This window comes from Eulemur rufifrons, chromosome 18, assembly GCF_041146395.1.
Source record: "Eulemur rufifrons isolate Redbay chromosome 18, OSU_ERuf_1, whole genome shotgun sequence".
Lineage (NCBI taxonomy): Eukaryota > Metazoa > Chordata > Mammalia > Primates > Lemuridae > Eulemur > Eulemur rufifrons.
In genome coordinates this window covers 33,657,602-33,684,089 of record NC_091000.1, presented here as the reverse complement: position 1 = coordinate 33,684,089, position 26,488 = coordinate 33,657,602, and the positions used below count along the sequence as shown (strand labels likewise).

Sequence of the window (26,488 nt, the reverse complement as noted above, 5' to 3'; positions counted from 1 at the left end):
TGATTCCTCAGAAGTAGAGAATGGGCCCCAAGGGTGTGAAATACAGGAAATATCAGTTTCAATGGGGAAGTAGAATCTGATGATGTCGAGGCTGGGAGGCCACAGATGATGGTGACTCACCCACGGGAAGGACACTGAGTCACGGAGCGAGGCCTCCCAGGGAGAGGGGTCCAGGAAGGAGTCCCAGCCTACTCCCCAAGACAATCCTCACTCACTTTAAAACTTTGATTTTAGTCCTGAGTGTAATCTCTATAGGATTCTGGGTCAGTAAAAACCTCTCAAAAAGCACATTCCTGAAAAGCAGGTTTTACGGTGACATCCATGTATGACTGAAATATAATGGGCTTATAGGAAAAAAGAAGATGAATTATAGGAAAAGGCAATGTTGTCAAATTGTATAGGTCAGTTCCAACAAGGGAAAGTCTTAGAATTAGGTCACTGACAACTTTTAAACCAAATTGAGAAATATTTTCATGAACAAGTTCAACATGCATTCCCCCCCCATTCTGCATGTGCCTGCCAACAGAAATCCATATAAAAATGCCACTTTACCTGTAAAAGTACTGATTAAAACAGGTTTGATATGCCATGTCAATAAAACCAAAGGCTTCATCTTTCCAATATCATCTAATGCCTTAGGTACTTATACAGGAACTCACAAGCAATAGTAAGCACAAATTAAGTAACACTAAAATTCCTAACAGCAGAAACCTATTCCATTAAAATAAACAATCTCAAATGCTATGGAAATGACAGGTAAAAGCTTAGGCTTTTAAAGACTATTTTAACCCTCTGGCAGGCACACAGTCACCAAAAAACAATTTACAGTGTATCTAACTTTCAGACAGATCTAGCAGCTCTAAGGCAGGATTGCCAGGCGAGATTTCACTAGCACCTTAGGCCAGTGGTTCTGATTTTAGCACACTTTCAGAATCACCTGGAGAGTTTATTAAAATACAGACTGACCCACCCCAGAGGTTATGATTCAGTAGCGCTGGCATTGGACCTGAGAATCTGCATTTCTAGCATGTTCCCAGATGATGCTGACGCTGCTGGACCAACCAGGGACCCTTGAGAACAACTGCCCTAGGGCACACTAAAGAAAGAGTATCACGAAATTTTCTCCCAAAAGGCAAAACAGATTCAATTCATTTTAACCAATATATATTACGTTAGCAATATTGTGAAACACTTTTGAAAAAAAAATAATAGTTTGCAACAAAAATCAGTGTCAAAAATTCAAAAGGTCACGGAGGAGAGCTGAGACAATGAAAGAATGATGAGAGAGGAGGGCAGCAGAGCCGGCACTTGGTCTCGGCTGTAGCCATCTGAACCATGAACAAAAGGCTTCAGCACTCAGAAGCTCACCACCTACTCTATGGGGGCAAAAGCTCTGGGCGCGTCACCCAGCACGTGTTCCCTGGCACAGTGTTTTCACAGGGGTGACGTCTGTGGTAGAGAAAAACAACATGGAAAAAAGAGAAAAGGTTCTCAAAAGCCTAAAGAGACCGTGTAAGCCAAGGGCCACCTTGCCCAAATGGAGAACGAGATGCAGCTGGTGGAAGAGACACCCACTCACATCTGCCTGGCAGCAGGCACCTCTGGGGCACCATCTGGCAAGCTCCACCGTCTCTCTCCTGCCCCACCCCCCTTCCCTGCAGCTTTCCTGAACCTCTGGGCCCCAGGCAATTGCCCTGATTTGCCCGAATCCTCAGAAACCAAGCAATCCTTTTTAGGTTAGGAACAAAACCTAAATGATCTGATAAAAGGACACACATAGAGAAGTAAATACAACATGAAGGGCTTTTAAAGGAACATCATAAACAGTACAGCACTATTTTAAAAGTCCTCAGATTCCTGGACAGCTGCCCACCTCAGATAAGGACAACATGTCCTGCCATGCCACAGAGAACAGCTCCGGAATCCTGGCAGGAACACACCACGGAGCGCTTTCCTCGGAGAACACACACACAAGTGAGCGCCACAATCCTGGCCACTGACTGCACCCTACCCCGAGCCCCCACCTGAGTTACTCACTTTCACACTTAAGGCTGGCAGCATTATCAGGAAAAAACCACTCACTAGAAAACATTGTTCTGAAAAAGGCAATATTGACTTTTGAAAGTGCTCAGCACATCCATTCACAGAATTGGACTTCTGCGTGTGGAGGGAAATGCTGACTTTTTTTCTTGGACTTGCCGATTTTTCTACTTCCCTCTCTAACAATTGGTTTTAACAGTGACAGAGCTGGACGCTGGGCAGCGCGGGGGGGGGGGGGGGGGGGGGGGAGGTATGCAAATATATCCTTCCCTCTTTTCTAAATTCAACCCGTTTTCCCCTGAAGGAGGAAACCAGAGCTTCAATTCATCTTTCCTTAGTTGGCTAACTCTGATCCTTCAATTCAGCTTAGAAATCACCTCTCCAAGATGCCTTCTCTGAATTCCTCAAATCCCTTTATTACCACAAAGCATGCTGACATTACATGCTTTTGGCCATCTCCTCCAATGGACAGCTAACTACTCAAGGGTAGGAACTCTCTTTATAACATTTGACACAGTGCTTGGCATGCAGTAGGCACACAGTATTTGTTGAACTAAGTATAGTCTGTCTAGGTATACAGATTAGGCACGTGAACAAATATACCTGGTGGCTCACAACCAACAAGGAAGAACTTATTCCAGATTGCTGAGCTTCCAGATAGATGACTTTATCCCCTAAAGCCCAAAGTCCTATTTAATATTTAAGATAGGGAAAGCTTTTTTAAATATTTGGCACTGGTCTTTGCCTTCTGAAACATAGATCTATATAAACACTTTAATGACTCAGTCTTAATTATGAATATCCAATTATTATGCTGCACCATTATTTTAGGACTTCAGAAAATACTAAATTGCCTTTCAAGATTAAGCGACCACTAAGATTGTTTAAATCTTTGTAACCAATTTTAGAATATTTCTACCTCTGTTTTAGAGCTGTCATTTTGCACTCCGTTTTTAGTCTGTGGCTTTTCACATCCTACTGGTTTATAATAATTTTAAATAAAACAAGAGTTTTTAAAGGTTCTAAGAAGGCAGTGGCATGCATTTTAGCTGCTTAAAGACCTTATCTCCTTGTGACTATGTTCAGGAGGTATGAGCTGGTTAAACTATATAAAGGCCCATCCAGCGGTGTCTCCAACCCTGCAAACTCCCAGGTCACATACTATGTCTTCCATAAAGTCTTTCCTGACAGCCACAGGCTCAGCACTCCCCACTCCATGTTAGCTACGCTCTATACCTTTGTTATCACACACAGCATATTTTAATCAACCTTTACCAGGTATCCTCCAGGACCACACTGCAAATTTCTTAAGTACGTACGAGAGGTATTTATGGATAAAATGATATGATACTGAGCTTCCTGTCAAAAATAATGGGGGGAGCAGGGAGGAGCATTGAGAAGCAAGATTGTTTGCAAAGCTGGGTGCTGAGTACATGTAGGCTCATTGTATTTTTCTCTCGACTTTTATACGTTAGAAATTTTCCAAACTGAGAAGGAAGAAAGCATAAGGAGGTATCCTGTTCACTCTATGGTTGATTGTCGCTGCTCCCCACTGCTCTCGGCCTTTGGATAGCTTCCTGCTATCCGGCAGGTGCTTCTGTCCCCACAGATGGGTTGTAACCCACAGCGCCACTCCGCTCTGAAGTTCACGGCCTTATATAGACACCATTCTATTCTCGCTTCTACTCTGCACTGGGAACCTAACCTTGTCACCCTCCTCCTGCCTAAGACAGAAACCTATCAACCTTATCTCAGCTGAAGATTAAGTCAGCAGGTCAGCCACCAACAGCTCTGTGAACCATGCTATCTATACCACACAGCCTGGCACTGATCCCACGTTCCAGGGTTTTGACCTCATCAATTCATCTCAAGGAACCTGAAACAGGCATAGAGTATCAAGACAGACAGTGGTCACACAGCGTTTCTGCAAAGCTACAGTCCAGCACCAGTCTGCCCAGAACTCTCTTCCTCCAGACACAGTAACACTCCACCCCACTTCTGGCTCTTTATCCTTCTTTATTTTGTTTTGCAGCACTTATCACTGCCTGGTGATGTAGTATATTTATATATGTCACCACCCCTTTCTATGATGTAACCTCCATGAAGGCAGGGACTTTGTCTCTATATCCTCACATCCCAACAGTAAAGAGGGTTAAGAACAAAAAATTGGTATTAACACAAACTCAGAACACATACCTCCATCCACACCCACCCACACTCACTTCACGTGATGTCACAGCACTATTTTTATCCACTAGCATATTCAGTCTTTCCTAAACAGCTGAAAAATCGGTGACTACAGGATCACATGGAAATGGCTGAATCTGTCGGCATGCGCCAAAAAAACTTCACGGGACCAGAGTATCCTCACATGCTCTCTATGGTCATTTACAATATGTACAAATTAGCTCAGAATCTGGGAACACTGTAAATTATATTAGGGCCTTTAAAGGACATAAGTCTCTGTCACTTTCCAAATCAAAATCAGCGTCCTCTTCCTACTTCTGCCCTCACTATGACTCTACCCAGCAGAAAGCACCACCCGGGAGACGACAGTAACGTCCTATGAAGCCGGCTGCAGTGAGGGAGGCAGACGGGCTCAGGGTGCCCGCTCCTTATCACATACCAGCTCTATCTTTTACATACCACGTGATCTTGGACAAGGTAACGTGCCTCAGTGTCCTCATCTGTAAAATGGGGAGCAATAACTACCTCACAGGGTTGACATGAGAATTAAATGACTTAACATTAGGTAAACAGCTTAGAACAGTCCCTGGGCATACAGTCAAGGTTAACTATCTTAGCTATCAAGGACCAGTATTATTATTTCTAAGTCTTTCCAAACTACTATAAAAAGGAAGACTTGGAAAGCAAAGCATCGGATTAACTGGATTCTTGTTTTAAGTCAAGGCACAGAAGTAATGTAGTCCTCCTACGCTTGGTAGAGCTGTAGAGCTCTTCCGCACTCAGTTTTGAGAAGGCACAACCCAGCTCCTTTGCCAAGAGGCCCACCCACCTCAACCTAGCACATTCTCTGGGTAGCCTCTGTCTGCCAGTCTATACCCTGGCACAGAACAGGTACGGGTTAACTATCTTAGCTCCCATGTGCAGTATTCTTATTTCTACCACATTTGAACCCACTCAAACACATTTTAACATAATTCTAAGTAGCGCTCATTCTCAAGAACATAGAAAGAATTTGTAATTTTTTTAAAGCCTGAAAAAAAAAAAAAAAAAGAAAAAGAAGTGAGAATAATGTGTCATAAACGAGTAGAAATTCTACTGTAAATCTTTGTTCAATTACAGAATATCACTAGGAAGGAAATGTAAGCTTTTTAAGAAAGGCAGGCAAATACTATTCAATATCCCCAAAATTCACTGCTGAGCATATGTTAAATAAGATCACCCACTCAAGGCAGTCAGCATAGCACTGGGTACATGGAGAGCCCCCACTGAAGGTTAGCTTTTCCTGTTCTTGGTATGATCGTGAATGTCAATGCAAAGTGGGCTCTCCAAGACTTCCAGGCCCGAGTTCTCTCCCTCTCCACGCAGCCGAGAAGTCTACAGGGGTACGAGTCAGGCACGAACATTGCCCCGCTGTCCCTCTGCGTCTATATAAGCTTTTCTGCTTTCATCTCCTTAATACATTATGGTTCTGCAGGAGAGTCTATTTAAATGAAAATGCTCTGCTGCTAACAAAAAGCCAGAAATCACTGATGTAGTCCATAGTCCAGCCCTCCATTGTACAGATGAAGAAACAGGACTTTCATCCAGAGGTCCAGCAATATGTCCAAGATCTGACCAAGCTCAGCACCCTCGTGGAACTAGAAATCGGGGTCCTGAAACCTCTTTCCACTACAGTGCACTAATGCATTCACAGATAAACACATCAAAACTTTCACCAGAACCAGCTTCTAAACCCAGACTTTTCACCTTCTGAAATGGGATTTATTGGTTTACATCCCTCTCAACTTACCATAATTTCTCTCTGTTCTTCCAGATTCTTCAAAAAATTTGAAAATTCACGCAAGGAAGCATCTGTAGAGAGAAAGGAATGATTATTTGGTGGCCAAAGCACAGGAAAACAAGCCAAAAACTCATTTTTAATTACCTATGCAACGTTCATCATCAGTTTCTGCATCACCGATAAACTCGAATTTAAAGTCTCTGAGTGAATGAGCAAACTTCCTCTGGGCTGCTGAAAGACCTAGAAAGAAAGGCATAATGATTACTTGGGTCCTTGTTTTAAGTCAAGGCATGGAAGAAATGTATTCCTCCCACACTTGGTAGAGCTATAGAGCTCTCCTCCACTCAATCTGTGAGAACAAAAGGGGCTGGGCACAACCCAAATCCTTTGCAAGATGCCCACCATCCTCAACCTGGCACACTCCCTGGGTAGCCTCTGTCTTCTAGTCTATACCCTGGCACAGAACCGGTGCTGGAGAAATGTTTATTCCCTCCCCCATCATCTTCTTCCTCCGTCTGAGTATTTCACATTGTTGCCTAAAGCACTTTCCCTCTTTCTGCTCACTCAGGTCAGAACTTGCCTGAAGTTCAGGTGGTGATTAGGAACTCGCACACATCTGATGGCATCTCTCAAGGCTTGATTAGCTCCATTTGCCTGCCATGGTTTCAAACGAAAGGATCTCAAAAGCTCAGGGCAGCCAACCAGGGGGTCCTAACTGACTGCCACATAACCCAGACAGAGAAACCCAGGAGATTCAAAAATGACGGTCACAGAAAACAGGATCAGGGAGATAACTGAAGGCCAAAATGAAATGGTAGAATTAATTCTGCCAAATATGTACAGAGGTCCTCATCTTAAGTGGAGACAAAATAGTAGAAAACCCTGCTTTCTAAAATAGGCTAACATTTATTTTATTGACCATGTACCATGCTAGGTGATATATTTTATTTCATTCAATATTCAAGAGATATATAAAGATTATCATCCCATTTTACAAATGAGGAAGCTAAAGCTCAGAGATGTTAAGTAATTTGCTTAAGGTTGCACAGCTACAAAGGACAACAGCAAAGACCTGATTTTATTCCAGAGCCATTGGTCGAAAGCCCATGCCCAGCCCAGTGCACAATGCTGCCTCAGGTTTAAAGCACTTTCTGAGCAGCTGTTCACTATCTCCTGCACTCCACACAGCTCCTGTCTCAGCACAGTGAAGACTGACAGAGTCATAGTACGTTAAAATAAAATTTCACATCAAGCAAACTGCAAGGTTGAAAAACATAAAATGCAACCCGTAACTGCCAAGCAGAATACTCACACACAATAAATAAATAAATGTGGACAAGATAGTGAAGCGAACAATGTGCAAACTGAGCATTATTTTTAATAATAGGCTGAGATAAAGCAGGAACAATTTTCACTTGTTTTAGTTGTTGTATTATAACTAACAAGGAATAAAAGCAAAAAATTCTTATTTTTACATTAGAAAATGCTGTCTGGTTTTTTATGTTTTTTTTAACCAAATTTTTATCCGCAATCATTAACGCACACCCCACCCCATGCGCTCCAGGACAAGTTGCTTTCTTTCACTGTTTAAACTGTCCAATAATGCTCATCAGCAGCTCTTTCAGCTGCTGTCATGCTTTCGCTGCTGTTGTTGAACAGGCCATTTTCAGAGCCGTTTTAGGCTCACAGCAAAATCGTGCTGCAGGCACAAAGATTTCCCACACACACCCTTGCCCCACACGTGCACAGCCTCCACCCTTATCAACATTCTCCATTGTCACGAGTTTTGAAACTTCATTTTTCCTCTGTCTAATTCATGTTTATCTTGCTGTTCTCAAACTCTTTTTCTCTTTAAAGTTAAAACAAAAGAACCAAAACACTGTAAGACCTATATATGAAAGGCAAAACTGTAAAACTTTCATATCTTAGAGGGCTGTACTTTCTCACCCTTGGAGTATGGAAGAACAGCACAAAGCCTAAGGTAAAGCAGGATGGACCACAGGCGCCAGCCCTCCGTGCAGACACCTCTCTGTGCCACGTGACTCCGCCCGTGGATACCTGCTCTATTTTCCCACCCCTTGAATCTAGACTGGTCTTGTGGCCCACAGAACATGGGGAAAGCGACACTGCCAACTCAGAGCCTCCACCTCAAGGAATTTTGCACACCTCTGCTCCACTCTCTCAGAACCCTCTGTCCTCCAGGTGAACAAGCCCAGGCTTGCCTGCTGGCTGATGAAAGGCTTGCGGCATGGTGGCCCCCTGGTCACCCAGCAGCCACATGGTCAGCCTGCAGGAGCAGAGCTTCCTCCACATGCACGAGCAGTCCAGAGGGGACCACCAGCCCAGCGAGTAGAGCACACACTGAAATACATAAATAGCTGCTGTTCTGGCCACTAGGTTTTGGGGTGATTACATAGATAACAATACAGAAAGATTAATAAAATGTATCTTAAAATTGTAACTACATAAGAGAGTGAGGACAAGTGCACATGCAGAAGGTATAAATAACTGTTACAAATCAATAAAATGAGGCAGAAACTCCAAAAAAAATTGAACAAAACACTTGCACAGGCAAAAGGAAGTGAAGGAAACCCAAGCAGCCTATAACCACTTGAAAAGGGGCTTAAACTCAGCAGCGATCATAGAAGTGAAAATTAAAACCTCAAGATACCTCAATACAATTACACAACCCAATTGGCAAGGCAATAATTAGTAAGTCTGGCAACTTCACGTAATGGTGTGACTGTATGTGTGGAGCAACAAATCCCCTTACACTGCTAGTGAGAGTGAAAACTGGTACAATTACTTTTTACATAGTTTGGCATTTTCTAATAAATTTGATGGTGTCACTACAACCCCCAAATTTTCCTCCTAGGTAAATTCCCAAGATAAACTCTTGCACATGGGCACTTGTAGATGTACACCAGAAAATCCACAGTAGAACTTATCACAGTAATAGCCAAATACTGGACCGGGCAGGAGGGAATTATCAACAGCAGAGTAAGTGAATCAACGGTAGTACAGTCATATGCTATAAAGTTAGTATACCTACAAATTCACACAATAAGACAGACAAGACTCAATTTGGAGAGAAAGATGCAAGTCACAAAAGAATACACACAGTATGGCTCTTTTATGTAAAGTTCAAAACAAGCTAAAGTATTTGTCTAGATTACATATATAGGTCACGAAATCATAGCAAAGGAAGTGAATCATCTCAAAAGTTATACAATGTTCACCCCTGGGGGCAAGGGAAGGTGATGCAGTCAGAAAGCTACAAGGGGATTAAAGGTTTTTTATTTCACAAACTAGTGGTGGGTCTGAATACTTGCCTTACTCCTCTTCTTTAAGATGTACATTTGTTTCATATACTTGCGTATTTTTCCCGTAATTGCACAATTAATAAAAATTTTAGCCTCGCTATTAAAGCCATTCTAAGATAACCTAAGATAACCATTCTAAGAAGCCATTGTAATCCAGGCAAACATACAATCGATCACTCTCTAAGAGCTCGTAGCAATGGCCTGCTCTGGGTTCACACACACCGAACTCGCTCCAGTCTGAGATCCCTAAGCTTGCTGCTCCAGGAGCCCATACCGTCACCCTCCCACCCCTCTACACGATGCCCGGCTCAGGGGTGCTCCTCCTCTCCCAGCCTCCCCAGGATGTCACCACCCCTATGCCCCAAGGCTCTCTCCTTCTAATGCCATTTAATTTTCTTCATAGCACTTATTACCTGAAACTACCTTACTTAGTCAATATGTACTCATTGCCACCTATCTTCCCACTCTGCAGTATCATTTCCCTGAGGCAGCAACAGTCTTGTGGCTTCACTATATCCCTAGAACACAGGCCCCAGCTGTAAATTAGATACAATAGAATGGTTTTCTTTTTAAATTTATTTCATATACCTATTTCCAAATATTGATAGTCTCTGGGCTTATCATTTTTAATAACTACATATGACTCCATTTTGCTAATGTTTGCTTTGCCAAATCTCAACAAGGGCCTGTAAGCTGGCCTTGTGTATATGTGTATGATCATATATAAAAAAACATGTTTATATTTATATTTATATACAAACACACATATATACATTTAAATATACTACCACAAATACACTGGTATAAACTATGTTTTCCCCCTTTGGAGGTATTTCCTTAGAGTATTTTATCCAAAATTACCAGGCCAAAAGCTAAAGGATATTTTAAAGACAGTGTTTCATATGGTCAGGAAAAGATGCTGTCTGGAAAGTTGAAACTTAAGTGCACCCATTTTCCAACATTTATTTTATAATCCCTAATTTAATTAGTTGAAAATGTTTGTAACAGATTAAATGTGTGTTCATTTGCATCACTAATCTGATGTATTTCTTCCTATGTAAATAGCATCCTTTACCCCTGTGCTAGGTATTATAGTCACATCATTTCTCATTTTAAAATGTAAGCATTTTCCTTCACTCATTTTCTCCTTTCTGTTGTTCTTCCTCTGGTGTTACTAGAGTTTACTATGCAAAATTTTTACTGTTTAAAAATTTGACATCAAATTCCATTCCTTGCAATAATTACAAATTTAAATGCCCTTCCATTAGTTAGTACATTTTATTCTGCCGTGCAGTTCATACTTCTATAGATATCTTCTGCCTTTCGAAACATAACACAAAATCATAAGACAGGATACTAAATTGTTCATTAAATGTATTTTCTTTGCAGTATCATTGCACATTAAACTCAAACAGTTTCGAATGGACTACTTACAAAGGCCAGCAGCATTCCTCCACTGAAGATTAGCTGGGGGGCTCTAAAGGAAACCAACCTCTACTGAGCGCCTACTCTATGCTAACTGACTTAAACCTTATTTCGTTCACTCTATATAAGACTGCAGGGTGGGTGCTGGTGTTACCCCATTTGTTTAATAAAAATAAAAGTAAATAGGATAATAGGTGGATTAGTGACTTGATCGAGGTCACAGATCTCTTTAGACGGCTGAAAGTAAGTCCTGGAGGCAAAGGATCAACTCCGACGAATGTCCTTTCCATTAAACCATTCTGACTTTTAAGAGAGTCCACATTATTCCCAGGTCCTCTGCCCAGATCTCAACTGGTATGAAACCTTCAGGCTTTCTGGATGGCTCTAACGAAGAATTCTAACTAAACGGAAAACTCTTATATGTGCGCTTCCTGCCTACCGATTCCCGAGTATTGTAAATTAACACTGCTCTTGAAACACCTTCAAGGCTGGTATATATTGGTGGGTAACATCAAGCCAGAGTGTGCACAGAAACCATAGCTAACTAAGAATTAATGTGATTTGCACCCTTCAAATGAACTTGCCACTTCATACTCTCCCAGACTTGAATTTTTAGTTCCTTGATCTGCAGAAAAATGGGACAGAAAATGTTGGTGATAAAATTCTTCCCATGGTTTCAAGCAGTTTGAGAGATGAGTAGTTATATTTGAGACCTGCTGAGTTTGAGATGGAGGATATACCACATGGAGAGATCCAACCACAGTTTAAATTCGGTTCAGAGAGACTCCAGACTCAGGCCCAAATTGCCACTGCTTGCCCTTGATAATTCTACAGATGAGAAAAATACTTTTTGTAGCAGAGCCACTTACTAACAATTTTAGTGAAGCCCACGAAATATTAGACAAGTACAGGCACTTGGCTAGGGTGGATGGGAAGCCTCTCTGGGGCCCTCTACCTTTCAGTACTTCTAGGCAGCTCTGTGGGTGCAATACAGCCCCTGAAGGTACAGGCTCAGCCCTGATCATGAAGTCATAGCTACTACCACCTACAACTTCCCACCTCACTAACTAAAGCACTAATGGAGACGCTCAAAAAAATGTGGCACATTCTATAATCCTGGGCTTGAAAAGAAAAAGGAAATGGTGAATAAATGCACTTTTCTTACTCATTAAGTGTGAATAGTGGATTCTTTACAAATCATATTAGATTCCATAGCCCTTTTTTAAATAGATAAATTGTACCTAGAAGCTCACATTCCTTTGCATGTAGAGACCCAAATAACTAGATTACCAACTATGCAAAAGTCTGCCAAGTGAACTGCTCCCCAACTCTGCACATCAAAAACATGCACCAAAATTCTTCAATGTTTTGTTTAAAGAGGAATGGGGTTCAGACTCTAAGCATTTAATATCTTTCATGCCAGATTCATGCCAAGGAAATAATGCTGATGTTAATCCAAGTAACTTGGAAGTAAAATGAAATTCCTCTAGGATTGTCGACTGGCTTCATATTTTACTTCATGTTTTCCAGATTTACAAAACCAGCAGTGGTCCTATATGCAAGTAGAGCATTATGGCTTCTCTGTAAGAGTCCAAAAAAAAAGTAAGTAACTCATTTTGTAGGTTTTTTAAAAATGGTGCAAACATCTTATAAGCCTAGAATGCAATACTGGGTGTTATAGGCCTGAAGGCCAAATGGCAGGCTGTTCAAACGGCAGTTTATGCGCCAACACAGTCTCTGGCACTATTAGGGTTAAGCACTCCTGGCCCTAACTCTCTAAGTCCAGCCCACCTGGGATGGCTATGTATTGAGTTCTTCTGAACCATAGAATAAATAACCCTAAAGTCACTAGACTAGTTTGAAGTGACAAATGTATAGGGTAAAAGGAAAATAAGCCAAGCCCACAAAGTGCATAGTCCCCAAAACAAATCCATAAAACTGGAGTGCAGGGCTCAAAACCCAATATGGCACATCACAGACAACCACAGACTGTTTACCGAAATTACACGTTTACCATAAAGAACGCTTCAGAAGGGAGTGATCTGGGCACTGGAGAATCCACAGGCCAGTCCACACTGAAGACCACCTCCCAACCTTCAGTAAACCACACCCCAGACATTAACCGCACTGCACATATTAGGCAAACATAGATAAACTACTGGGGCTAGGTACTGTACACAAAGGAAGCTCCTGCCACAATACCCTCTCAGAGGAGAAGAGAAAGTGCTGGTGTGATCACCTAGCCCACTGGTTTTCCAACCGTCTTTGGATACAGATTCTTTTGTTCAAAGAAAATCTTATTTAGAGTAGGAACAGAAAAAACACTTAAAACAACTGTAACACTTATGTGTCATTTCTTATTGCTGCAGTAACAAATTACCAAAAATGTAATGGCTTAAAACAACAGGAATCTATTATCTTGCAGTTCTTGGTGGTCAGAAGTCTAAAATGAGTTTCACAGGGCTAAAATCCAGGTGTCAGCAGGGTTGCGTTCCTTCTGGAAGCTCGAGGGGAGAACCCGTTTCCTGGCCTTTTCCACCTTCAGGAGGCTGCCCACAGTTCTCGGTTCCCAGCCCCAGTCACCCATCGCATCACTGGCCCCTGCTTCTGTCATCACCTCTCCTTCTCTGACTCCTTTAACGACCACAGTGATTACTCTGGACTCATGCACAATCCAGGACAATCTCCCTACTCAAGGTCCTTAATTTAATCACATATGAAAGTGTCTTTTGCCATGTAAAATAACATGCTCACAGGTTCCAGGGATTAGGATGGGACACATTGTAGGGCCATTATTCTGTCTACTAGACCTTACAACGTCAGGTACTCCACCAATCACTTTACATTTATTGATTCTATTAACTATCACAGCAACTCTATGATGCAGGTACTATGTTACGATCACTTGACAGAGGCAGAAACTGAGACGAGCAGAGGTTACCCAACTTGCCCAAGATCACAGAACTGGTAAGAGGTGCAACTGAAAGGTGAGCACAGCAACACAGTCCTGGCTGCTGCTTTGAGAACAGGAGGAGGGTGAACAAATGCAGCAGCAAAGTGACAAGTTAGGAGGCTACTGCCTTGACCAGGTGAGAGATGATGAGGGTTCTTTAAAGATTCTCTGGAAACTGTTAACAACCAGTGAGACTCAGAGGTCTCAACCTAATGATTTTGGGCTCTACATGCAAAAATTTCCCTAAGGATAACAATCACCTTTGAAGCTTCCTGGCTTTAATGCCATGAAAGCCCGGTTTATACGTGCTGTGATAATTAGCAGGGTGTTCTTATTCCCCTGTATTATGGGTTGAATTGTGTTTTCCCAAAATTCGTATGTTGAAATCCTAACCCCTAGTACCTCAGAATGTGTCCTTATTTGGAGACAGTGTCTTGACAGAGGTCATCGGTTAGAATGAGGTCATAAGGGTGGGTCCTACTCCAATACAACTTGTATCCTTATAAAAAGGGGAAGTTTGGAGCAGAGATATGTCTAGAGGGAAGACCATGGGAAGAGACAGAGGGAAAAGACAGCCATCTTTAAGCCAAGGACAGAAGCCTAGAACAGATCCTTCCCTCACAGTCTTCAGAAGGAATCAACCTGCTGACACCTTGATCTTACACCTCTAACCTCCAGAACTGTGAGACAACAAATTTCGGTTGCTTAAGCCACCCCATCTGTGCTACTTTGCTTTGGCAGCCCTAGCAAACTAACACACCATGAGTCTTTGTTGATAGAAAAACAGGGGTTAAAATGGGGTTTTAACCTTGGGGTCAAAAGCCATACACAGATAAGAATGCTATTTGCAAGTGTTTTTAAAGATCATGGATGTTAAGCTCAATGACAAAACATAGTATTGTTCAACATCTTTGTACCGAATATAGTAACTTGGCAAACAAAGTGGTTTCAAAAATGTCCTAAGAAAGGGAAGACAGGTGGGAGGGAAGGGGCGGGGAAAAAATAAATAAATAAATAAAAGAAAGGGAAGACAAAAAGAAAACCAAACCCACATGCAGGGATAATGTCAGGACAAGTTACCTTGCTAACCACAGTATATACTTTGGGCCCAAAGTCAATATTAGCAGGGATCTACACGTCAGGTATTCATCTAGCTTGATGAATAGTTTTTTCTGCCATTGGAGTATCACCATTTCGTGGGCACGAATGAGAAACTTAGTTCCCAACCAAAGCCAAGAGGTACTGTGTAACTCCTCATTTCTCTCAAACTCTTCAATATTTTTCCTTTTTTTTTTCCTTAAAAAGACTAAAAAGAGCTAAAAAGGGCTACAACCTCTTCTTTTGTGCCCCCAGGTAGGCCAGGACCACGAGAGCTGGAAGAAATGGCCAATGATTTGCTGGCTATCTGCCACTCACTCAGCAGCCCCAGGTGTTCTACAAGTACAAAGAGGGCACAGCTTCTGTCCTAAGGAGTCCACGCCCTAGGTCGGAGAGAAATCACCATCCCATGCTGCCTATGAACTGAGGCACCCAGAGTCACAAATTCCACACAAGGGCAATGGAAGACAAACTCAGAAAGCCATTAAGGTTGTCAGGAAACACCGCATGGAAGGTGGGGAGCAGTTAGGGCCTGAAGAAAGTCCTAAAGAGTTCGATTTCCATCACTGTAAACTCCAGAGGAGGCATTCAAAGCATTAGGAACAAAATAAAAGGAATCCTTTAGATGGGAATAAGTAGGACTATATACAACTAATGTAAGTCAGGACTTTGTGAATGCAAGGAATAAATACTGAAATCATGAGAACACAATTGCAAAGAGCGCAGAAAAACGTGAGCAACTTGCCCCGTGAGAAGGTACAGCCATGCCTGGGATCTTCTCCCTGGGCCTCTGTCATTAACACAATTTGGCTTCTGAGTTGACTTTTCTCCCTGTCACACGCAACTGTCGTCTCTTTTCTTCTGCTTCGCATGCATTCTTGCTGTCAGACCGCGGCTTACTGCAGGTCTGCCGCCGTGTCGTTGCCTGGTAGGCCTTCCCTGGGCCTCACGTTAGCTCACGGCATTCTTTCCAACTTCAGCTCCCACTGCTTGTTCCTTATTTCCCAAATTAAAATTCTCAAGAGAATTAAATTGGCCTGGCTCATTTTGTTCCCACAGAAGGCCATGACAGAGGTCTGGTGTCCTACCCGGCCAAATCAGCCACCTCCAGGACAGGAGGGGAGGAGGTCACACAGTCGTCAGCATGCCTTGTCCTCAGCAGGGAGGAGTTAGCAGAGGCATGAGTGACAGCTTGGGTACAGGCAAGTGAGGAAAAAAAAAAAAAAAAAAAAAAAAAAACATCCCTTAAAGGCCAAAATAATTTCTAAAGGATGTGCCTAGAGTTCTAACAACTCGGGAGTCTGAGGCAGGAAGATCACTTGAGCCTAGGAGATTCAGACCAGTCTGGACAACACAGTGAGACCTCATCTCAACAAGAAAAAAAAAAAAAATTCTGAAGACTTAACTACATTAACACATAACATTCCACAAAAAGGCCCTAAAAGCAGAAACTACTCCATCTAAAAAATTGCAGCAGGCAGTACCTACACCCGTGAGATGAGCCATTTTAACAGAGGGAACTGTGTTCAACATGTGGAAATTTCAACACTCAAAGTTAACTAGAAAATTGTTTCAAACGCAATGTTTCCAAATAGTGTAAGTGTGTGCAATCACCATCTAATATTTACTTGGCACTCCTTATGTGTGGGTCACTGCTCCAAGTGAGTACTTCGCATGTATTAGTTCCTTTAATCCTCACTCTTCCAAATTAGGTAAACATTTTCACACTGCATTTTACAGACAGGCACAAGAAGGCACAGAAAAGTCACACCACATTAAAGGGTAAAGCCGGGATTTGAGCCCTGGGTCAGCTCTCAGCCTAAACCATCAAAATACGCTGCCTCAGCGTAGGGAACAAACACTGCTCAGGCCACAGCGGGGCCACAAGACCCTTTCTTTACAATGCCCTTACAAAATGTATGTGAATAATCAAAATGTCTTGATTATGTTGAAATAGTAGGGGGGAGGTAAAAAGTGGGGAGCCAGGAGGGAGGTTTTATGGACAGTTCCTGGGGAAGAAACATTTCCCAAGAAGAATGTCAGGAAAAGAGAGAGCTACACTGAGGAACAAAAAGCCAACAGGAGGAAGGAAGGAAACAAAGCGAATTTGGAAAAGTGGCTGTTAGAAAACAAGTGTGCTGATTGGGCCGTGAGGTCTGCGAGGTCTTCCTCAAGGGCACGGGCAAGGCACATCCCAGGCAGCAGAATCAACACAATCCACAGCTCCTACAGGCATCCCGAGACAGGCCCCGACCTCCTGAACGCTGCTCTGTTCAGAGGGAGAAGGTGTTACATAAACAGGTAAGATGCACCGTCAACTTGTAAAATAAATGAAAGGATGAGAAAGGTAGGACATTGCACATAGAACAGTTTAGTAGGTAAGCCCCTCAAAATCTTAACCAGTGCTCTGAAAAATATTCATATTTTTTGGTATTTTCTAAATATTCTTCACTGAGCATAAACTACTTTTAAATACGTTAATGTTAAAAAAAAAAAAAAATGAGGATCAGCAGAGCAGAGAATGTGGCCACGCCCACAAGTCACAATTACAACTCCAGGGCTGTGACGTGAGGAACTGTATGAGCTACAAACCTCAGGTGGACCAAACTCCCTAGGGAGTAGTGACCCCATTATATGTAACTGGGATTCCTGTGTGCTCTACACTTGCTTCAGAACCCAATGTGTTAAAAGAATGACCAGTATTCCAACAGGGAGCTGCCACAAGACAGAAAGGAGACAATTGAGATTTCCCACAGGAGGACACTGGGGGCTCGGGGCGCAACACTTACTGGGCGTACTTAGAGTGGGACTTAGGGGTGCAGCTAGGAAATGGTGAAACCAGGAATAAAAGGAGGCCCTGATCACCAGAAGCTGTTGAAGCTCAGGCAATGATGCCAGCAACAGGGAAGGTACGGAAGGCAGCAGCTGTAAATACAGATGAAACTTCTCACTCCCTGGTCCTCCGCTCACCTCCTACTGTGCGCCTCCCCTCCCACCCCTTCATGCAAGACAATTATTCCATGGAAGTGAGGGTGGGAAGGGTGGGTGGTGGTGCAGCTCTGTGGCCTGGTCCCTAACAAGCCAAAGACCAGTACCAGTCTGTGGCCTAGATCACAGACTACAAGCATACACTACCACACTCAGCTAATTTTTAAATTCCTTCCTCCCCACCCCCCCACCCCCAGAGATGGGGGTCTTGCTATGTCACCCAGGCTGGTCTTGAACTTCTGGCCTCCAGCAATCCTCCTGCTGTAATCCCAAAGTGCTGAGATTACAGGCATGAGTCACCACGCCCAGCCTTGATGCGGCAGTTAGAAGGCTGTATCTTTTAGTTCATCTCTACCAAGTTTCAGATCTAAGGGTCAATAATAAAAATGATAATAATCATGAACAATCAATGCAATTCACAAAATAGAAACTACTAGTAAACACCAAAAAAAAAAATTTCAACCTCATTAGTAACGAAAGAAATGAACTTTGTGAAGTATCTGAAGAATGGAAAAACAAGGCCGGGCGCGGTAGCTCACGCCTTTAATCCTAGCACTCTGGGAGGCCGAGGCGGGTGGATCATTTGAGCTCAGGAGTTCAAGACCAGCCTGAGCAAGAGCGAGACCCCGTCTCCACTAAAAATAAAAGGAAATTATATGGACAGCTAAAAATATATAGAAAAAATTAGCCAGGCATGGTGGCGCATGCCTGTAGTCCCAGCTACTCGGGAGGCTGAGGCAGGAGGATTGCTTGAGCCCAGGAGTTTGAGGTTGCTGTGAGCTAGGGTGACGCCACGGCACTCTAGCCCGGGCAACAGAGTGAGACTCTGTCTCAAAAAAAAAAAAAAAAAAGAATGGAAAAACAAACACCACATGTACTCACTACTAAACTGGAACAGATAAGCACACATGTACACAGAGGGAGGTAAAACTCAACAGAAATCAACCTGGGGGGTGGGGAGGACGGGTGAAAACCTACCTAACCGGTACAATGAACAATATCCGGGTGATAGGTACTCTTATAACTGTGACTCAAGCATTCTAAAAGCAATTCATGTAAGCAAAATATCAAAAACTATTTGTAATCCGTATTATTTTGAAATGTTTTAAAAAATGAAATTTCTCACCAAATGGCCCACTGCATTTTAAATAATGATACTCAATAATTCCAGGCGTATCGGTAAATGATCCCTTTCCTGCATCAGCAGGGAAGAAAAAATGAAGAGCCTGCACCCATCACTTAACTATCACTCCTCTCTTCTCCTCTCTTCTTCCCCCTCAAAAAGGAATGGAATGCAAACGACCTGGCATAGCAAATTGACAAATTTGTTTTGTCTCTAAGATAATACATGCACAATACTTACAGAGAAAACACTCAATGACAGCGAGTATGACAGTTGTTAATGGTAGTAGTCCCAATCTGTGAGAATTTGGCATAGTTTAAAAACAAGGTAAGGTTAGGTGTCTTCTGGAAAAGCCTTATCACAAAGCTCCTTGGCCCAGAGCACAGTGCAGTGATTGACAGTAGGGGTCTAGAATCAGACTAGTGTTCACAAACCGGCGTCACCCACAACCAGCTGCGTGATCCTAGGCAGGTGACAAACCTTCCACGGTTCTACTTCTTCACTGACAACCTGAGAATAATATTGGATTTTTACATTAATATAATGAATCACAGCAAACAAAAATAATGAATCAAACATTACTAAGTTATCCTGTCTGGGTAACAAAAAACAGTGGAACCATTAAAAAGAAATAGGGAAGTCAAGCGAGGAAGCCTATTTAAGGTAAGAAAAAAATTACATTTTAGATGTTCTAGAAAGTAGAGGAACTACACAAATTCTGCACACAGGTGCAGGTAAAGGAGCCAGAGATTTTAACTGTCAATTATCTGCAGAAGGGGGATTAACGGGAAAGGAAGAATGGTTTTTAAAAGGAAAAAGTAGAGAAAATCTAGAGCTGAAAATAGAGAAATAAACCGTGGAAGAGACGCATAAATGGAGAATGGAATAGAAGGGAAGGGACAGCAGAAAAGAACAGGCAGCCAAAAGGTACAAGAAGACTGCAGACCAGAGAAGACACCAAGTTGAGAACACTCAAAAATGCCAAATGATTTTTTAGGTTGTCATTTTTGGCAAGAAATAGTTCTGACGATTCATGCTTGGTCCCTCCCTTTCCCTTAACCTGCTACGTCCACTCTACCCCCAAAATATCCCGTGGATCTTCTCCCTTCTGTCCCCTCTGGTCACATGTTATCCAAGCCACCATCATCTCCAGATTGGTCACCTGCTTCCACTCTGTCCCCTCCAGTTCAGCTCCCACACAGCAGCACAAGTTAATTTAAAAATATGAATTGGATCTCCTTACGCCCCTGCTTAAAACCTTCAATCTCATTCTGTTATATTTAGGATAAAACTCAATTTCTTACCAGAGTCTGAAAAACCCTGACTCATCGCCTCCTAATCTCACTTAACTCCAGCTTCATCAGCCTCCCTTCTCATCCTGGGGGGGAAGAATGCCAAAGTTCTTTCCTTTCTTAGGGTCTTTGTACATGCTCTGCCTTCCTCCTGCAATGCTCTCCCCCTCCCACCTTCCCAAAACTCAAACACAACTCGCATGAGAAATCCCCAGCATCCCTCCAAGCTCTCAGCGGGCTGGCCTCTGGCTACTAACTGGGCCTGAGCAGCTGTTAGATCAGATGTATGCACAGCAGGTGCACGCAGCTGCAGGACATGCAATGCAGTTACTAACTTCAAGGAGCTTTTATTCCAAATCAGTAAGTAACACAAAAGTCCACATAAAGATGTATAAGAAATAATCCTTTATATATTGATCAAAGATCCACATGTTCCTAAGGCATATTTTCCAGTGACTTTTTTTTTTTTATTCCTGTTACTCTACATTTAATTCCATCATTGATTTCCCATTCACCTATACACATCTACAACCGAAGGAAGGATAAGGGCCTTCGTGAACTGTTTCTGCACCATTAATGACTCCCAGGCTCTAGTTCAAAGGACAGTCAGCAGGAGATCTGCTACGATCTTCTATTCACCAAGCTAAGTGGGATTCCTTGATTTATATGCTCAACCTTTTTTCAAAACTAATTTTTTGAACTCTGTAATTTTTATTTCTTTGATTACAAGTATGTCTCTGGTATAAACTGCCATTAATGGATATGTAACAATTTTGTTTTAAATATTTTTCCTCTTGTGGCCTTTTTTTTTTTTTTTTGGATTAAGATTATGTTCTTGAACTCTATATTTTTAGGTAGTCAAATTTTTTCCATTTTTTCTATTATTTTGAAGAAGGCAGTTTCTTCTCTCACTTACATGCTTAAAAAGCACCCATCTCTTTACATCCTTTAACATTTTAGAAACATATTTAGAAAAATGAAACAGTTTTATTTTCTCCTCATCATCCTAAATTTGATTTTTAAAAAATTAACTCTGGAATCTGACTTATTCCGTTCCTTTGTTTCTCTTCCTGTGCCACATTTTGAACCACAGTCTCACATCACACTTTTTGTTACCTGATACAACCAATTGCCCCTATTTTTCTTTTTTCAGAGCTTTCTTTATCATTTCATAATTCTAAACAATAAGCACCTACTATCATGCTGGGCATTTTATATGAAAATCACTCCTAATCCTACAAGGATCTCCATTTCGTAGGTTTGGGGAGGCGACCTCAAGAGAACTAAAATAGATCACACGGTAAAGCCAGAATCAAACCCAGTTCTCTCTGATTCTCAATTCGTGATCTTTCCATTCTCCAAGTTTCATTCCCCAACTCTGCTTGGCAGTTACCTGCTCCCACACCAAATGGCGCTGGGCTGCTGGGGTTAATCTGACGTATCAAATTAGTAAAGCATCCCCTCACCTGGTTGCAAACCTACTAAGGGCTTGGAAAGCAGACAGCCCCACCTGTTAGAACTGGGCGGCAAGGGAAGTTCTGTGGTGCCCATAGGCAATGCTACTCAAAGTGCCAGCCCCTGAACTGTTTGTCACAGGTCCCCTGGGAGAGAAGGAATTTGGAAAGAATGTAAATTAACTATGTCACCGAGCACCTTTATTTAGTTTGGCTGAAACTGTTTGACAGCGAGACTTCCGTGACGAAAGAAGCAGCCTCCTTATCTCATCATAAGCAACAGTCTGTGGACAGGCATCGGTTTGTGAGCTGCAATTTTCAAAGGGCCGTTTGTGACTTAATAGGTGATAAAATCAGTACATTGGGCCATACCAGCATTGTTTTAATAAAAAAAAAAAAAAAAAAGAAGAAGAAGAAGAAAGAAAGAAAATAGGCCTCTCTGGTAAAAGGAGTGAAAGACGGCTGGCATTACTATAACCTGATATTGAAACCTTCAGACAAACTAACACAAGTCTAAATGAGATGAACATTTTGAAAAGTGAGTGACATAATAGATATATGTAACTGTGACGTCTGGTAGAGCCAATTAGACAAATTTAAAGTACATGTGATCCAACCTGGACAATGTCCTGAACCCTAGACAGTGGAGTGGTACGATGAGTGACGCAGAGCTCTCAGCGTTCTGAGTAAGCCGCCCGTGCCCCGTCAGCCTGTTAAGCACGTGCAGAAGTTGTGTGTGAGCGAGTGCAAGAACTTGGTAGTTCTCGAGAGGTCAATAAAAAGGCCCATTGGGTAAAATTATAATTTTTATAAATACAAATTTTATTATAATAAAAAGGGCTCACTGGGTAGAACATAGTAAGTACAAACCTGTGGGCTTCTTTGTAAGTGTACAGAGTGGAAAGTAGACCATGCTGGGTTTGAGATAGCTCAGGATTTATAGCACTTTGCATTAGCATAAACTTCCCCAGGCTTGTTATCCACCCCTATACGCAATATCATATGAGTAAGATCATTAATTTAACTTCTAAATTGCTCTTTTGCTTTACTTTTCTCAGAACTAACTGTTCAAAAAATGAAGAGAGGCTGATGAATGGAATTTACAGACACTCAACTTTTACGCATCACCTCGTATTTCCACAGAGCAACAGAGGGGCCCCAAGCCACAGAGTAAGCACTTGGAATCTGCCGTGAAAAAGAGCAACACGTTCACAGAGACAACATGGAAATGGCAATCTAGCACAGGGATTTAAAACTTCCCACTCAGGAGTCAGACCAACCGAGGGTTTGAATTGCAGTTTTGCCACTTACTAGCTCTGGCTGCGTGGTCTTGGGGGAAACCACACACCTTACCCAAATGTACCTTTGCCTCAGTGTCCCCATCTATAAACTAAAGCTTGGTAAAGAGCATGTGTCTCATAGGGGTTGTCAGGAGGATCAAATGAATTAGTCACACATTGATAACAACATTTCAGTCAACGATGGACTGCATATATGATGGCGATACCATAAGATTATAATGGAGCTAAAAATTTCCTTGTCACCCAGTGACATCGTCATTATCGTAATGTCATGGCATAACACATTACTTACATGTTTGTCGTGATGCTGGTGGAAACAAACTTACAGTGCTGCCAGCTGTATAAAAGTCTAGCACATAAAATTACATACAGTATATAACACTTCATAAGGATAATAAATATTTTACTGGTTTATGTACTTACTATACTTTTTATCATTTTTTTAGAGTAATCCTATCTATTACAAAAAAGTTAACTACAAAACAGGCTCAGGCAGGTCCTTCAGGAGGTAGCCAGAAGAAGGCATTGTTATCACAGGAGATGACAGCTCCATGCCTGTTGCTGCCCCTGAAGACCTTCCAGTGGGACAAGATGTGCAGGTGGAAGACAGTGATAGGGATGATCCTGATCCTGTGTAGGCCTAGGCTAGTGTGTGTGTTTGTGTCTTAGTTTTTAACGAAAAGGTTCAAAAAGGAAAAAAAAAAAAATTAATAGAAAAAAGTTTATAGAATGAGGATATAAAGAAAATATTTTTGTAGAGCTATACAATGTGTTTGTTTTAATCTAAGTGTTATTACCAGAGTAAAAAGTTTTTAAAAAATGTTTCTAATCATCAAGTCTAAAAAAATCCAAAAACACAAAAAATTTAAAAGTTTATAAAGTAGAAAAGTTAAAGTAAGCTAAGGTTAATTTATTGTCAAAGAAGGAAAAATATTTTTGTATGAATTTGGTATAGCCTAAGAGTAGAGTGTTTATAAAGTCTACAGTCATATACAGTAATGCCGTAGGCCTTCACATTCACTCACCTTTCACTGACTCACCCAGAGCAACTTCCACTCCTGCAAGCTCCATTCATGGAAAGTGCCCCATACAGGTGTACCATTTTTTATCTTTTATATTGTATTTTTACTGTATCTTTTCTATGTTTAATATTTTCAGATACACAAATATAAATATAAACATTTGTTAAAGAAGATGAATAGTGACTACTTCCGTAGGGTTATGAGAAGAATTAAATAAATGCACATAAGAGCATAGCACAGTGCCTGGTCCTTAACCTCAGTAAGTGGAAAGTATTACTGAAGTCTGTTTAGGAAAATGTATTTTGAGTACAAAAGAAAATGATATCAGTGCTCCTTACACGTGTACCAGCTAGTCATAGCTCACTTTCCAAGCCACAGCAGACACGCAAGTATGAGTCCTGAAATGCACAGTCTCTAACACAGGTAACAGCTCTGCAAGACAGGTGTTGCTCCCACTCTACAAATGAAGGAACACACACAGGATAGGTAGGTGAAGATTTAAGTTCAGAAATGCCTTTCTCTACTTGAGTTATACAGAGTATAAAAATGGTTATTTTTAAACACTTGTTTTATGTTTTATCTTTTTGAGTTTCTTTTTTTAAATAGTATTTCCTTCACAAGTAAAAAAATCTCCAGGGCACTGTGTTTAGTTTGGAGGACCACATTTTGAAGGGAGACTGCAAAACAGAACAGCAGAAAAAGAAGTCAAGATGATGAGGCACCCTCAAGGTTGAGGAGAGGCAACCTTGGGAAGGTGAAGCCAAGACATCTGTTCCAAATTTGGCGAGACGTTAATAAGAACAATTATTAGATTCCCTGCCCTGAAGGGTCCTAGAGACTCATCTCAAAGCCAATACAGGTAGAAGTTAAAGGCAGATTTGGTTTAATGTAAAGCAGAACTTGCCAACAGTAATACAACAGGCTGCCTCATTACAAGTAATGATGCGATGCAAAGAGAACTATTTATATTGTAGAAACACCCTGCAGAGGTCAGAACCCTGGTCCAAAGGGGCCCTGTTCAATGCTAACAGTCTTTGAGTCTAAGCCATTGAACAACTGGTGAATAATTAGCACTAATACTACTATCTTACCTTTAGCATCATAGTTCAACTACATTATGGATTAGAGAAGACAAAGTTTGCAAATTTAACCACTGTACTGTTTCAGATTTTTTTTATGAAACTTTATTCCAAATTCTGAACATATCATTTTAGCACATGGATTGCCTAAGCTGGAGTTTTACCATGTGCGATGGGAAAAGTTCTCCAAATCCCAGTATGTTTAACATGTTTAACCCCCTTCTTCAGCACAGGTCAGAGGTTTTATTTTTCAGCAAGACTATATGTATAAGCAGAAACAGGAAGGAAAAACAAAAGCAAAACAATGGCGGTAAGTGCACAACAGGCAGAAGGGAAGCAGAGCGACCCCGTCCTCACACGTCCCACTCCTGAGACTCTTCAGTCACCAGGACCCAGGTGACATTATCAGGGCCAGTGTTCAGTGCTATTTACCTATTTACTGTGCCTCGTTCTTGCTGGGCCTCAGGGAAAGAAGTAAATGCCCATCTCAGATCTCCACAGAGTTCTGGGATCAACTCAGCTCTGACTCAATGTTCTATAAAACCCTGGGAACTTCAAAAAAGTTATAAACAACCAAATAGTTAACTTCTGGATTTCTCCAATCTATGACACAGAAAAAAAGCTTCATGGGGAAATATTTTGAGAAGTACCTGATGTCTGTGGAGTACACGACGATTACCTGATGAAAAGTCCCATATAATGCTAAGCTATGACGTTAATTTGTTTGGGTGGTGCCCTCAATCCTAATTATATTCTTTACTCTCTTTGAAGTAGAATACAAATGGTGATGATAACCAATGACAGACATTTCTTTGGTAAGAGGAAACATTTTATATGGTCACATTCAGATATTTTATAATAAAAACAGAAGGTATGTTATTTTAGACTGTATTAAAAATGATTAGTAATAAAATTGGACCAAATATACATAGTCAAAATAATTTAAGACTGGATTCTTTTCTTATATTCTAATAGGTTTTACACTCAAAGTATAAATTCTTTGGTGTGTTAAGGTTATGAAGCCTAGAGCACAACAACACAACAAGAGTTCTCTTCTTTTTCTTCTAGAGAACTCTTCAACATAGTTTGCTACAATGGAACAAACACTGGCTCCCTTACCAAGAGCCTAGCTAGCTCTAGTCTGCATTTTGCAATTATTACTAATTAGCAATGGAGCCCTGGGACCAGTTACTTAACCAGACTGTTTCTCAAGTTTCCTTACCCATATAGAAAGACAGCATTCGGTATCTGTTGACTGCAGAAAAATAAATGCTAAAAATTTCTGGCATTTTTAATTGCTTTTAAAAATCCAACATTTAAGAATGAATGACTAGGGGCAAGACAGCATAAACCTATTTCTCCCTGCTCCTCCCTACTAAGCACTATAACCCTGGAAATAACATCAGAGACAACCAAAGAACTC

The 26,488-nt window shown here is 41.5% G+C and overlaps 1 protein-coding gene across 1 annotated transcript in view; it reads right to left on the bottom strand.

The window, feature by feature from the left end:
* ARHGAP10 (Rho GTPase activating protein 10) overlaps positions 1 to 26,488 on the bottom strand; it is a 284,652-nt gene that overhangs the window by 205,013 nt on the left and 53,151 nt on the right. The window contains exons 2-3 of the mRNA XM_069493709.1: positions 6,152 to 6,247; positions 6,017 to 6,078 (exon numbers count right to left, since the gene is read on the bottom strand). Coding sequence (XP_069349810.1) covers positions 6,017 to 6,078; positions 6,152 to 6,247 — 158 coding nt within the window. The remainder of the gene's footprint in view (positions 1 to 6,016; positions 6,079 to 6,151; positions 6,248 to 26,488) is intronic.